General features: G+C 41.3%; 1 protein-coding gene across 3 annotated transcripts in view; it reads left to right on the top strand.

Moving 5' to 3' along the window:
- Window positions 1-15,761, top strand: part of LOC311065358 (ecto-NOX disulfide-thiol exchanger 2-like) — a 237,206-nt gene that overhangs the window by 55,661 nt on the left and 165,784 nt on the right. The window contains exon 1 of one of the 3 annotated variants that reach the window (XM_084085670.1): window positions 10,614-10,685. The exons of the other annotated variants lie outside the window; for them this stretch is intronic. Within the exon in view, the coding sequence (XP_083941796.1) occupies window positions 10,664-10,685 (22 nt within the window). The 5' untranslated portion in view covers window positions 10,614-10,663. Of the gene's footprint in view, window positions 1-10,613; window positions 10,686-15,761 lie in introns of those variants that run through there. 3 annotated transcript variants of the gene reach the window in all.

Raw genomic sequence — 15,761 nt, 5'->3', positions numbered from 1 at the left:
CACACTTCATACACAAAGGCAATTTATCGTGCCACATAAGGTATGAAAGGCATTTAACTCATCCAGAGCCACATGACGTCAAAGACGTCTCGTGGCCTGACGCCCCGTGCGCCACATGACGTTTTTTTGGGGGGGAAAAACATGTTCAGAACCCAAGATATGATGATTTATTTTTAGTTAAAAACATAAAACACTGAGATATAAATAAAAGTATACTAAATAAATCTAGTCTAGTGGAGATAAAGGCATGGACAGGTATTTCTAGTTCTCCTTTGGACTTGAATCCTCTATCTTGCTGTATCTTTAAGATGATAATAGGCTAACTTTGCTATCGACTTGATGTGGTTTTTAAATGTATATCTGAATCCATTATTACACCAAGATTTCTGGCTTGGCCTTTGGCCTTCAGAGACATGAGAGTTAAGCTGAGCACTAACATTAAGCCGTTTATTCCTTGGCACCAAAGACACTTATTTCAGATTCATATTTATCAATTTGAAGGAACTTTTTGGCACGTCATGCAGTCATTGATTTGTGTGTTCAATGCACTGATGCAGCACATCTGTCAGTGAGAGGGAGCTATGTCAATGTGTCCTTTGTGAAATGATGGTATTAAATGATGGTATATTACTTTGTATAATTTGGCCTAAGAGGACCATGTAATAAATATTGAATAGCAGAGCCCCAAGTATTGAACCATAACTCCACACGTAATTTCGCTTTGATGTATAGTAGCTAATGGAAGACAAAATAGTCCCCGTTTTGGAGATAAGATTTGATCTATTTTAGGGACATACAGAAAGTCCAACCGAGTTTTCAAGTCTGTCTGTTTAGCAGTATTGTATTTCTACAGCGTGGAACACAGCAGTGAGATCTAGTTACGCGAGGATGGAAGTTTTGCCAGACTTTGTGTTCAGCTTAATGTAATTTTGAACCTCAGTAAGGGCAAACTCAGGGCTATGATGCGGGCAAAATCCAGACTGGAACTTATAAAAGTAATCATGTTAGGTACTGAGTGAGGTTAAAAACCTACTAATTTTTCAATTATTCATTTTCCTCACGTTTCGATATAGCTCTGCATGTAGTTGCTAATTATAGAAGCATCTATGGCTTTTTAATAGAGGCTTAATAACGGCACTTTTCAAAGCCTTTGGAAAATTGCATGATAGAAGAGAACTCTTTGCACTAAATCTGTCCCTAAAGAGCTGACATTTCTTTTAGGAAGCTAGTGGGCTGGCCAGAGCATGAAGGTAGCAGTTGGACGGGTTGAGGTATGAAATTTCCTCGTCAATGGCCTTAAATTCTCTCATGTTTTCCAAATTACTTTTTTTGATGATGATTGCAGTGGTAACGTAGCTATTTAGTTTGATATGGAAGTGTATCACACAAAAGGGGGCAAACTCATTGTATGTGTGGAAAGGAGTTCAGGAGCGAGCTATCAGCGCTGTTTTTTTTTTCAGTCAATCAGACACTGATGGTGGTTGTGTTTTTTATGACCTAGTATGAACCGCTCCTCCAATCCCTTGTAGTTTTTCACATTCTCTGTGGCTTTTCCCATCTGTGGTCAGAGATACTTTTAGGGCCGTACGGGTAGATTGGATGGTATCATATCTCTCCGTCCAACTCCTTTAACATTGATGAATCGCCTACAGATCTGTGATGTCAGTCATCTATAATGTATCTATGACGTATGCAAATCCATATTTCGGCAAGTCTATGATGTCAGTCATCTATAGTGGCGTTAAGTGCTCGTCTCATGCACACGCCCGCCCGCTGCCAGAGTTGGGTGCATTATTAATCATATTTTTGTTGATGTAAAAAGAAAAAAGATTGACTTGAGTTTCTCAATTCACAGTGAGTCTGGAGTTTAGTTTTTCGCCATTTTTACTCAGCCTTACGGCATTCTTTTTTTGGTCCAATCTGTTTATCTGTACTTGTTTTAGCATAATGTGTTGGACAGCTATGGTAAGATGGAACATGCTGAATGACCCCTGCCTTTCAAGGCCTTTTGTTAAAAATGCAATACAGCCACAACGTTATAAGTTACCCATGAGGTCTGGGTCAAATTTACTGTGTGCAGTAATTTAATTTGAATAATTCATGACCCAGGCCATTTCCCTGTTAAATAAACAAATTCATGACAATACAGTACCTCAGATAGAGAGGGTCTGTTCTGTGTGTTTTTCTTTCATTAATATGTGAAACCGGAATGAGCTGGCTGACGTCCAATTAGACCGCTTTTTGTAAACATTCCTGACGATGTGATTAAAGGGCATCTGTCGACTTTTTCTGAAAATTACTTTTTTTGGCTGCAACCTTGAAGGAAGTTGGGGGTGGGAATGTTCCAGGCATAATATTGCTGTGATTTATTTCACCTCACTTTAACCCATTCAGACCGGGTACGCATCTGTGTCATTTTAAGATTTCTTTGGCCGAGTGCCGCGCTATGAGCTTGTAGATCTGCTATTTTTGAAAAATCGTGAACATTTGTGCAAATCATTGAATGTATATATATTTTTTTAAATGGAAATTATTAACTCAAATCTTTGCTTCTGGGGGGGTCCCTGGAACAAGACATTTTGAGATGGGGGTCCACGGCCAAATACATATACATTTTGGGTGGTCCTTGACTTGAAAAAGTTTGAGAACCACTGATATTATAGCAACATAAGATTTTTTTCAGAAAACTGTTAAAACAGCAGATCTACAAGCTCATAGCCCGGCACTCGGTGTCGCGCTATGAGCTTGTAGATCTGCTATTTTTGAATAGCCAAAGAGATCTTAAAATTACACAGATTCTTTCCCGGTCCAAATGAGTTAAAGTCAGGCAGTTTATTTGACTAAAAGAGGGACTGTTCGTGCCTAATGTTACAAACAGCAGCAGTCCCGCTCACCATAAAAGCACACGAAGGTTTGCTTTCATCTACTGAGGCACAAGTCAAATTAGTGTTTGATTTCAATGTTTTGCCTGACCGGGCAGACCCAAAGAAATAATATGATTGTTGTTGTTGATTGAGTAAATAAATAAAAATCAAGCCATATACAAACATCATTCCTTGTGGGATGTATAAATTGAATGAGAGCATGCACTGGGCTGTTAGTCATTACCATTGGCCGACTGAGGGAATATATAGGATTCAGCATGGAAAAGTATTTACGTTCATTTATGATGAGACATATACAAGCTGATATACAAGCTCATAGCGCGGCACCAAGTGCCGTGCTATGAGCTTGTACTACTGTAGATCAGCTATTTTTTTTTAAATCTTGAAAATGTGTGCATGTCTTTGAATATATATATTTTAAAGCGAACATCTTTTAACTGAAATCTTTGCTTCTGGGGGGTCCCTGGCACAAAACATTTTCAGATGGGGGTCCGTGGCCAAATGTATATCAATTTAGGGGTCCTCCTTGGATGATGCATGAAAAAGGTTGAAAACCACTGCATTAGACTAAATGCAGCTCCATGGAGTTCTGTGGACTCTGTGAACTGACACACATAGAACATGGCTAGTTGCCAGTTGTGTAACTGGTGGTGCCAGGCTGTTATATGTTACATGGTCATCAAATCCTTCTTGTAAATGTCAGTTTTTACAAGCATCTCTTAGGATTTTAAGATTGATTTTAGCTATAACCATTATTTTATACTTTGGCAATTATTTTTTTTATGTGTGCATATCTGTGAACATATATATTTTTAAAGCGAACATTTCTAATTCAAATCTTTGCTTCTAGGGGGTCCCTGGAACAACATATTGTGAGTTGGGGGTCCGTGGCCAAATACATTTTGTGGGTCCTTGGCAAGAAAACATTTGAGAACCACAGATTTTCAAAAAACGAGTTTTAGAATTGTTGAATTTGTAGAATTGTTGTTGAATTTGTACAATTGTACACATTTTCACGATTTTTCAAAAATAGCAGATCTACAAGCTCATAGCGCGGCACTCTGTGCCGCGCTATGAGCTTGTAGATCTGCTATTTTTGAATAGCCAAAGAAATCTAAAAATGACAGATTATTTCTAATAATAGTTATTATTATTATTATGGACTGGCTGTCCATTAGACTAAATGCATGGAGGTCTGTGGACTCTGTGAACTAACTAGTACATGTCTGGTTTCAGTTGTGTAAATGGTGGTGCCAGATGCCTGTTAGTCCTGGGTCATCAAATCCTTCTTGTAAATGTCAGTTTTTTACAAGCAGCTCGTAGGTTTTTAAGATTGACTTTAAGATTTTCAGAATGACTTTATTGTGCGTGTCCAGGACAGATAGTCAAACTTGCAGTGATATGAGTGCATAACATGTGCCTGGATCATTTGCACATTTCCCTTAGGCCCTCTCAACTGATTTATACTAATTTGCACGGCCGCACGATGGTGCACGGCCGCACGAAGGTGCACGGCCGCATGGTGAAAATAGCCAATCTACACGCTCACATTGTGTTTACAGCGTGACGTGTTGTGAGCTTGTAGATTGGCTATTTTCAGTGTGTGCCGCCTTCGTGCAAGTTGAAACTAAGTAGAACTCTTCAGACTTCAGATTTGAAAGTGAGTGACTGTATTCTGTACAGAACCTATTTGGTCTGGTACAGTAACCTACTGTAGCTTTCCCTGCATGTTTGGATCTACTTTAAATAGAGAACATAAATCAGTTTAAATTAACTCTATTTAAACTCACAAAGAGCATCTATGTTAATAGAACTTGTAAATATGTATACATTTTCTTGTGACCTAAACTATTGGTTCTCAAAGTGGGGTCTGGGGACCCCCAGGGGTCCTTGGGGGGTGGGTACCAGGTGGTCCCCAGCAAAATGAGTAAATATAGCGTCACAATCATTTGAACCCCTTTAACCATATTTTATTTTTTGGCTATTCAAAGATAGCAGATATACAAGCTCATCGCGTGGCACAGAGTGCCGCGCTGTGAGCTTATAGAGCTGCTATTTTTGAAAAATCGTGACAATTTGTGCACGTCTTTGAAATATATTTTTAAAGCGAACATTTGTAACTCAAATCTTTGCTTCTGGAGGTTTTGAGATGGGGGTCCGCGGCCAAATGCATATCATTTTGGGGGTCCTTGACATGAAAAGGTTTGAGAAGCACTGACCTAAACAATTTAACAGAGACATTCACCTCTATAGACCCGAACTGTTTTTCAAGGCCTTGGTTGAACCCCAATTGTCAAAGGAAGATTAAAATAGGACACCTATAATTATTCTTGGCCCTTGAACCTGCTGAATTGTGATTACGTTGACAAAGCCTTTCCAAGGCCCTGCAGCGCAATGCAAGCTGGGAAATAATATAGGCAAATAGGTTAGTTTCCTAAAAACTGTCTATTTTGCCAGATCATTCTGCCAAAACGTTTGCTGAATCTCTCTCTCTCTCTCTCTCTCTCTTCCATCCAGCTGAATCTTAACAAGAAGATAAAAAACGATTTATAACATGTCAACATCAACCTACATTACACATAATGTGCTCTCCCTCTTCTTTAGTGTTGCTTTAAGATGTCTGTTTGAATCATCCTCCGAGTACGGCTGGCCATAAACATGCAATTTCCATGTCCATGAAATGACTGTGCAGATTGAGTAAGCAACATTACTGCTCTGTCAGCAGCAGACGCCTTATTTATTTATCTAATTGAATCAAAGCCGTTTAAAAATCAATGCCGAAAACATTTACAGGGCACGGGATGGAAGACACAATAATGCTACTGTCCTAATTTCACTTTTGACTTGACACAAGATGTCTTTGTTTGTTGGTTTAGTTTTTGAGTGGACATTTTTTTTAGAGTTTTCACTAAAAGGAGCCTAGCTCTCTGGCCTTGGGTGAACACATGAATTTACTTCATTGCAACCAATCTGGGAACCCATTGCCAAATGAAAAGATAAAACAGCGCCCTCTGCTGTTTTTGACTATCTCAGTTGGCTCTGGGAGGAAGTTGACGTAGCACATGTACGCAAGGAAACCAGGGTTTTGGTCTGCCTTCAGCGCATCACTTCCGGTGGTGCGACTATGTTTTCATTCCAACTAACAATATTTCTACACGGAACACTAACACCACTTCTCCCAGAGAACATGGATCGTTTTGGTTATAAGCCCACTTGTTTCTATGATGAAAGAGCAAGTTAAAATGTGAATATCTTTCCGTGGTTTTGTCTGCTCCGCGGACGCTACTGTTAAATTAGTTTCGGTTTGTTTCGAGTGGGGAAGGATCGACGGACACGTAAATCCCGCCCACTACATTTGATTGGGTAAAGCGCGGCCTGCTTCCTGATCTGAAGGCACGCCCACTTGTAGGTCAGTGCGTACGTGATATGACGAACCCCACCGACAGATTCAAACGCAGAGCAGAATCTGTTCTCGAGAGATTACATTGCAACTGGTTGTTGCCAAATGAGAATATAGTTACATACATTTCATCATAACTGAAATGCCCAAGGCTTTTAGACCTACATATCTATGTAATAGATATAGTGAAAATATTGCTTAGGGCTGGTGTTGTGCTTGAAGCCCGTGTCTGTGTAATCACATGTCACCTACAGTCTGCTTACTGTCCTCACAGAACCTTATCTCATATATCCCCCTCTACTATTTATATCTCATTCATATCATTCACACACTGCCCGTAAAAATAATACTTGAGAGAGAGAGGTTTATTTCCATAATGAATCACTGAGGGATCAAATGAAACGGTCTCTGCAGTGGCACACTGCTATGTGACATTAAGTCACAAACAGTAGCTAGAAACGGAACCTTTCTTTTGAAGTTTAGTTGTTTGTTTTGGATCAGCTAATGGAGCAGAGCCATGTGAGCAATGAAGGCTCCTTCTCGTCCAGAACCCAAGTCTGAGCCAGTGGTAACCCTGTAGTAGCCTGGGTGCCAGCCTGCTTCGCTACGTTCGGCGGATTTTTTTTTCTCTCTGCGCTTCTCAGTCTGGAATGCACCCGATTGACTCGTCTTTCAGAACTACACAGGAAGTACACAGGAACTACATATGTTACGTTCGGCAACGTCGTTGCTGATTGGATGTTGTTCAAACGAATGACGAATCAAAACGATCACACCGTTTTTTTTGTCCCGCCCCGCACCACAGACCAATCAGAAGCCACGGTAGGTTTGGAACCTTGGCTGCTGTGTCCCGCCTCCTGGAGATAGGAGGCATTCCAGACTGAGAAGCGGAGAGAGAAAAAAAGTCCGCCGAACGCAGCGAAGCAGGCTGGCACCCAGGCTAACCCTGTAGATCTACAGTTTTTGCTATTCTTATTTCCCGTTTTTTTTTCTTCAAATGGGGTTTAAAGTAGTTAATGAGGTAGATCAGTGGTTTTCAACCAGTGGTCCTTGAGGGAGTACCAGGGGGTCCCCAGCGAAATTAGTTAACATAGCGTCACAATCATTTTTAACCACTTAGCTTTGGCTATTCAAAAATAGCAGATCCACAAGCTCATAGTGCGGCACTGAGTGCCGCGCTATGAGCTTGTAGATCTGCTATTTTTTGAAAACCTTGAGAAAGTGTGCATATCTTTGAATATTTATATTTTTTAAAGCGATTTTTTTAAGCAAAATTAACTGATATCTTTGCTTCGGGGGTCCCTGGCACAAAACATTTTCAAATGGGGGTCCGCGGCCAAATATATATCAATTTAGGGGTCCTTGGCATGCAAAAGGTTGGAAACCTTTGCAACCTTAGATGGACCTTTATTGATCCTGAGGTAAATTCAGATGCAGTTGCATGTATAATACATGTATACTGTTGTATTTTGAATATTGTCACATGATCATTTGCTCAAATAAAAATCATTTTAAACTGAGGTAAATTCAGTTGTCATGGCAGCACTGCAGTTATGATGAAACAAAGAGACAGGTCTTGCGTCTAGAAGATGAGTACGGGTGAAGGGAGGATGACGGCCAGTTTTTCATCGTGGTTGTCACGTCGGAAAACAAATGATTAACTCTAATTAGGTTCAGGCTTCTTTGTAAATTGCCGTCTATAGCTGTTAGAATGAGAGTAGATCATCTGAACTTGAAAAAGACAAGTTGATGGATCTGTTGAAGCCTTTTAACAACGTTGTACCCATTGTATCCTATACCATTTATTTTTGAGTGCTACTGTCTGTCTGAGACGTGGTCATATTAAATAATATCATATATACGGCGTATAATAGGCTATGTCTGATATCTGCAGGCGTCTGCTTTCTGCATGTCTGGCATTGATCTTCTCTATACTTCTTCCCGTCCAGTTGGCAACACTCAGAATGACACTTTTGTTTATTTCAGTGAAACTTTAACAGAATTACCTGCTTTAAATTACAGTTACAATTACAGTAGCCCATGGGATCAATACCATTTTCGGGTCTCTGATCCGGTCTGGAGCGGAAATAACTTTTACGTCATCATGCGGCCAGAACACGCGACCGGAACATCCGGTGCCGTGCACCTCCAAAATGATTCCCCTAGTTTAAAATGTGTTTAGTTTGGTGTAATCGTTTTGTTTCTTTTGGTATAATAATCTTTTGGTGTGTCCATCTTTTATTAACTCGTAGCGCGACTAAACTATAATTGATTTGTGTTATGTGGGGAAACAAAAACAATGCAACGCCAACCGGAACACGATTTTTTTTTTTTTTCATTGTTTCTTAACCGGATCACACGGCTACGTTTTAGAATGAATGCAGGCTTTCCTCCGCGGTGGAAAGTCTGGTGACGCAAGGTTATAATTACAGTATAGGCCTATCTGGCTGCTCTCTCTCTCTCTCTCTCTCTCTCTCTCTCACTCTTTCCCCCCTATATATACACAGACATTGCATGTGTGGTGTCCCAAGGTGTTCATTTAGGAGATTTCATACAATTTTGTGGGAATGAAACTCTCTTGGATTGTGTAGACCTACTATACTGTACACCAAGGGTTCCCAAACTTTTAAGGCCGCGACCCCCCCAAAATAATCAGATTTGAACTGGGGACCCCCCTACCCTGACAAACACTTGGAATTGTAGGCATTACATTTAGTTTGACTCGGTTCCACAGATAAATATTGTTAAAATAGCCGAACAGGCGTTGTGAGTTTGTAGATGTTTGCCTATTCCTTACGTAATATTTGACAATTTGGCCAATTTGGTACTTAAAGGGTCTTAAAAGTCCTGTATACGTATACTGTATGTTGGTTTGTTTACTGTGTTGAGTACATTACGCACATTGAGCACATTAAACTAATCATCAGGGGACCCCCAAAAAAAAATGTCTTTGGAGACCGCAGTTTGGTAACCACTGCTTATACATAATACTGAGAAGTTCTTTGTGTAAAACTGGGGTGGCGGGGGCGGGGCTCCTGGAGTGTATATGAAGTGCCTTAACATTAAATAACATTTACATTCTTGACAATTCATCACCAGCGTGGCTCTGACATCGAGGAGAGACAAACAACATAAGGCAGAGGTCTTCAACAGGGGGTCCGGGAACCCTAGGGGGTCCTCAAGAGTTTCTATACAGGGGGTCCACCAAATCTTTGTGTGATGGGGAACATTAGCCAAAAAATAGCAGATCTACAAGCTCTACAGATCTAGCAGATGTACAATCTACAAGCTCACAATGCCTTGTAGATTGACTATTCTCCGCGAGTCGCTGTATAGAGGGGAAAAAGAGCAGACCAAGTACAGAGCCAATGGTCAAGTTGACTGAATAGTGAGGGTTTAAAAGGTTGATATATCTGAAAATACACATTAGCATGAATCCAACTATCCATGATAACTTTAATCTGCAAACAAAATGGTATACCATAGGCTATATGTAGGGGGGGGGGTCCCTTCCTGCTTCATCTCTCTCTCAGCTAAGGGGTCCTTGGCCTGAAAAATGTGGACCCCTGACATAATTGACCCCTGACATAATTGGGCGTTTGCCAGCGACTGTATGGCTACTGACACCCACTCAGTCAGGCAGATAATTTCCCTTCGTCTATTTCAGCGGTTCTCAACCCAGTGGTCCGGGGACCACCAGTGGTCCTTGAGGGAGGTTCCAGGTGGTCCCCAGCTAAATGATGGAGAGTTTGAAACCAAATGGACCCTTATTAGATCTTTAACTCTTGAGAGTGTAAAATGAAACCAAATGGACCGGGTCCATTTGGTTTCATTTTACACTGTCAAGAGTATACTTTTTTTTTAACATTTTACACTCTCAAGAGTATACTTTTTTTAAATACATTTTACACTCTTTTTACAATTCTCTCAAGAGTTAAATTATTGTTAAACATCTGGCATTACCTGATTAAATAATAGTTATTTTGATCAACGTTTGCCTGTTATCTCTCCTATGGTACAATATAAATACAGCATGGATGGAATTGTGGACAAAATCTTATCCAACGATAAACAAATATGATACATTTATAATAAATAATGGACCTTGATATGAAAAAAGGTTGAAAACCACTGGTCTATTTAGCTCAGCACGCGCACACTCTGCTGTGCACGTGGTGTGTGTGTTTCTCACACCCAGCTAAAAGGTCCCACCTCACACCGCCTCCTCTCACTGCAGCCCAGTCTGCGGAGCGAGCGGAGCTGAAGAACTCTCTTCTTTCTCCTCCTTTCACACAACACGGATTTGTACGTTTCTCTCCTCTTCTAAAACACTAAGAGGAAAAGGATCACTATTACAACCTATCCGTGCCCGTGGACAATGTTTCTCTTGCAATACACAGGTAGGCGTTAATATAAACCCGGTTCTCTTCTGTTCTGTGTGACTGTTTTAGTCCGTTATGTGAGCATTAAGATGATGATTTTTTTGTATTTGAGCAGGAATACGCTCTCATGGTGTCGCTGCGGGCTCTTCGCTGATGGTTTATAGTTATAGTCGAACTGTTTCTCACTTGAATAATTAGTAAATGCTCTACATGTGTTGTGTTTATACTAGTTGATTTAGGAAGGTTTATTATAGGTCTGATCGTCGGGCGTGTGTGAGACGATCAGAGGATCTGTATATTACTGCCTCTCTGTCCAGCCGGGATCTGTCATGTTTTCTCTCCGTCCAGAGAGACTGCTTGTGTAAATCAAATCAAATGTATTATTATTATGATCGCAAACTCGTAAATGATTGTGACTTGTGTCCTATTTTAAGCACAGAGGACCAAGTGGTGGTCTGCATCTAAAGCCCTATATATCTGCCTGGAGGAAAAATCCCCTTTACCGCAGCTTTTTTACCCGATTGAAGTTTAAAATATGAATGAATTCACCCTATAGCGTCGTTATTCTGGAGTTAACGTTGTAGGCGAAAATATAGCGGATCTCAGCGATATCGCTATGTTCAGCAAAGACAGAGATTTGGTGTGTGGTACAGTGGTAGAGCAGGGGTCTTCAACCTTTTTTCGCGTCAAGGACCCCCAAATTGACACTTATTAGCCCGCGGACCCCCATTTGAAAAGATATGCAGGGACTCCCCATCAGAGATGATTTTTACGGCTCTAGCAGTGATTCTCAACCATTTTAATTTCAAGGACCCCCAGTTTGACATGCATTAGAGGCTATGGACCCCCATTTAATGGCATTTCTATCTCTGGGACCCCAATTCATATTGTAAAATCAATGTTAATTTAACTCTGAGAGTGTACAAATGGAACCAAATGGACCCGTTAGGGTCCATTTGGTTCCATTTGTACACTCTCTGAGTTACAGACCCTAGGGTCCATTTGGTTCCTATCCATCATTTAGCTGGGGACCCCCTGGGCTGGAACCCCTCATCAAGGACCACTGGTTGACAACCCCTGTAGTAGAGGAAAGGGAGTGTGTGGCAAGATAAAAAGCCATATACTGGCGGACCCCTGTCAAAGAACTAAGCAGGGTAAAGTGGTTAAAATGTTAAGGCTGTTGTTACTGGATTTGTGCACAATGAATGAATCCATCCAGTCCGTTAACTTCTGTCTGAACAGTAGAGAGCCCGGCGAACGCGAATCGCATCGTAACGGACAGCGTTGCCAGGTTTTGAGAGAGAAACGGGGGGCAACCAGTAGTATGAAAACAAGCCCAAAAAGAAGCGAAGCGTGCCCTGGCTTGGCTTCGCCCTTTAAATATAATACATTGGCTATTTGAAAAATAGCAGATCTACAAGCTCACAGCAGTGAGTGGCGTTGTGAGCTTGTAGATCTGCTATTTTCTAAAAAATCTTGAAAACAATTTGACATGTTTTAACAACACAAATCTTGTATGGGGGTCCCTGGCATAACATATTTTCAGATGGGGGGTCCGCTGACAAATACATATTAATTTGGAAGATCCTTGGCATAGGCTAAAACATATTTGAGAACCACTGGTTTAAACAACATTTAGGAAACGAGCCCAAATATGCAACTATACTTTAGAAACAAGCCCCCAAAAAAGCATAAAAAAACGACCAATTTTGACATGCAACTTTACAGAAAAACAAGTCCAAAGTCGCTTATAATAAGCAGACATGGCAACACTGATCGCATCGTAATCGAATAGGATAGTGCTGCCTGTGGCTGCTGGATGAGTGGTGGGTTTTGCTCTTGCCCTGAGAAACCAATTGTTTTAAGATTTCTGTCTAATGTATTCCTTGGCTCCATGAGATTCATTAATAGCTCTATTTTAAATGGATTTGGATGGTTTATTTGGCCCCGTGTCTGGTGATTTATTAAAGGTTGGTCTCATTGCATTAATGTTTGATGCACTTCAATGCAGCATAGGGTTTACTAAATTCACTTTTTTTAAAAATTGTTGATGTTACAGAATAGCTTTGCACGGTAACCGGAAGGATCACCCCTAAACACGCTCGCCCCCCCATTTCTTTTGCCCCCAGACGTTCTTGTATTTGTTTTATTGAGGATAAGCAGTTGTGTTTTCTACCAGTATACACTATATACAGTATACCCAAAACGAAATTTTGAAAAAAAATGTACACCCTCTGCTGTAAACACAAGCATTGGTGTACCTGATACGCTGGAGGAGGGGCTGGGGCTAGGAATAATGTGCACTTAAATCGCCTTCATGTGTGTGTGTGTGTGTGTGTGTGTGGATGCCTGTATTATGGACCTATTGTTATTATTATGAATTATATATATGCTATAGTCTCTCTCTCTCTCTCTGTTTTGAATGGAGCTTGAGTTTTGAATGGAGCAAGCTCTAGATCGGCTATTTCCACTATTTTTGTCATTTTTTGAAAATATATGAACATTTGTAACGTGGAATTGATTATGACGATTATGCAAAAATAATTGTGATTTATCTAAAATAATTGCGATCAGACGATTATGTAATAATTGTGACAGGCCTAACCCCAAGGTGACGCAACTCTCTAATACAAGGCTCTGGCCGAAACTATATGGCTATGGCGGCAGCAAAACTGGGAATAACTGTCATTGCATGACAGTTATTCCCGTTATTGCATTGGTTTCCTTTGCAGTGATACTTAAAATGTCACTTTGGATAAAAGCGTCTGCTAAATAACTGTAATGTGTGGAGAACTACTGATTTAGAAGGCATTTGTAGAATCGGGCCTCAGATCTTAATGGGTTGAAGGCAGATTACCTGGGCATACCTGCTACTTTAAGGAAAACTTGAGATGAGAGGAATCAGTTAATCATACGTTGACGCACATGCTATGAATGAGGTGCTTGTTCTCCACCATCAGCGCTAAGCCAGGAAATGCATGGCTTTGCATTCTGAGAAGCAGCAGCAGCAGTTGGACGCAGACACATTGCGAGATGTTCAGTTGGTGTTCTACATCCCTCTGGTGATCCATCATGGCCCGGGTGCTGTGCTACTTCCAATTCCTTCTCCTATAACAGTGCTGGTGGTGAGGGAGGGAGGAAAAATACAACAACTAAAAACTGAGGCTCATAATGTCTCTAGAGAGAGAGAGAAGCCACTGTGCACGGAGAGTCCACAATATCACTAGAGCTTTTGTCGCCTTAGAGACTTCTCTGCCGTCTCTCAGGACATTGAAGTGGGACAGAAGTGCAGATCTGGTACATCATGGTGGATGTTGTTTCTATATAGTCTTCTTTACATTCTTCCACTACTACAACACTAGAGCATTGGTTCTCAAAGTGGGGTCCGGGACCCCCAGGGGTCCTTGGGGTGGTTCCAGGGGGTCCCCAGCAAAAGTAGTTAACCACTTTATCCATTTATAAGTTGGCTATTCAAAAATGGCAGATATACAAGCTCACAGCGCGTCACTTCGTGCCGCGCTGCGAGCTTGTAGATCTGCTATTTTTGAACATTTTTGAAAAATCTTGAAATTCTTTTGAACATTTTGCATTTGCAACACAAATCTTCTCTTCTGGGGGTCCCTGGCTCAACATATTTTCAGATGGGGGTCCGCGGACAAATTTATATCAATTTGGGGGTCCTTGACATGACAAAGTTTGAGAACCTCTGCACTAGAGTTAACAGGAGACCTAGGATAAGTAGAGATGCTTCTAAAGTTCACATCTCAGTCTTGCATAGCCCGTCCTTGCTTTCATAATAGGGCAAGACATGACAAAGTATGACTGATAAAGCTCCATGATGAACAGTCTAATCCAGCTTCTTCCATCCCCTCCCCCCCCCCCTCCTCCTTTCTCTTCTCCTCAGAGGGACTGTCAGAGGGGTTTAACTTAGCAGCTCCTCAGCTTCAATCTAGCCTTATTCACCATTATCGAGCAAACCCGAGAATAAGTCTAACGCTTTTCTCCTCCTCCCAGTTCCTGCGCTTTAGGCTTTGCTTCCGCCAGAACTCCTTTAGCTCCAATTTCAAGGGCCTCTCATGGTTCCTTCTGTTCAAAGTGATTAGAAACAAAGCGCTCTGCCAGTCAGGTGGTTGGTGGAGTCCCGAGAGCCCCCCCCCCCCCACAGTTGATCCGTAGACGTTTCCTGTCTGCCAGGCTCTTTCCACAGCTTTAAACCACATGGCTGGCTGAACTGCTGCAACCAACTACCACTGTTGATGCTCCCAGGGATCACACACAACAACAACACAAGAGTACACACACACACACACACTCTTCTCCCACTAAACAGATCATAGCGTCACTAAAACTCAGTTATCTGCCCTGTTACTCGGGGGGGGGGGGGGGGGGCATGCTGGCATGATCAGACAGACATCTGAACACAAGAAGCAGACCGAAGCAGCGATCATTAAATTTCATTAGCCAACCACAGGAGATTTAACAGGAGTGTTAAACCAATGAGAGTAGCTTAATCAATTTATTCCCATGCCCCCACATGTCTACACAACATCAGTACAGCAGATGGAGGGGGTTATGGGTAAACACAAACCACATGGAGAACAGAAAGGGGAAAAAAACTTGACAAAGGAAGTCAAGTGTCTTGTAAAAAAGTAATCCTTCTGAAACAAACACAACTGTTGCTGCTGGGCGTGTTGGACAGTGTTGATTTTGACAGTACATTTTCATTTAGTTTTAGTCATAGTCTTTTTGAATAACATTCTGTTTAGTTTTAGTCACATTTTAGTCACCTGAAATGTTTTACTTTTTTCTAGTTTTAGTCGACAAAATATCATAAGCTTGTAGTCAACTAAATCTACAGCTGATTTAGTCGACTAAAATTGATTTTTGGCGCGCCGTGATGGTGTCGAAAATGGCTGATTTTCATTTAGCTGCATGCCGAAAATAGCCGATCTACAAGCTCACAACGCGTCGCGATGCGACGCGTTGTGAGCTTGTAGATCGGCTATTTTTGGTCTGTGACACCCGCACTCACCCATGGTGACTTGTCTTAGTTCTACTGGATCTCTTCTCCACTAGTTCCTCCCAAACATTTTA

This window comes from Gymnoscopelus microlampas (genome assembly GCF_963454915.1).
Source record: "Gymnoscopelus microlampas genome assembly, chromosome: 18".
NCBI lineage: Eukaryota > Metazoa > Chordata > Actinopteri > Myctophiformes > Myctophidae > Gymnoscopelus > Gymnoscopelus microlampas.
This window is presented reverse-complemented; position numbering and strand designations above follow the sequence as displayed.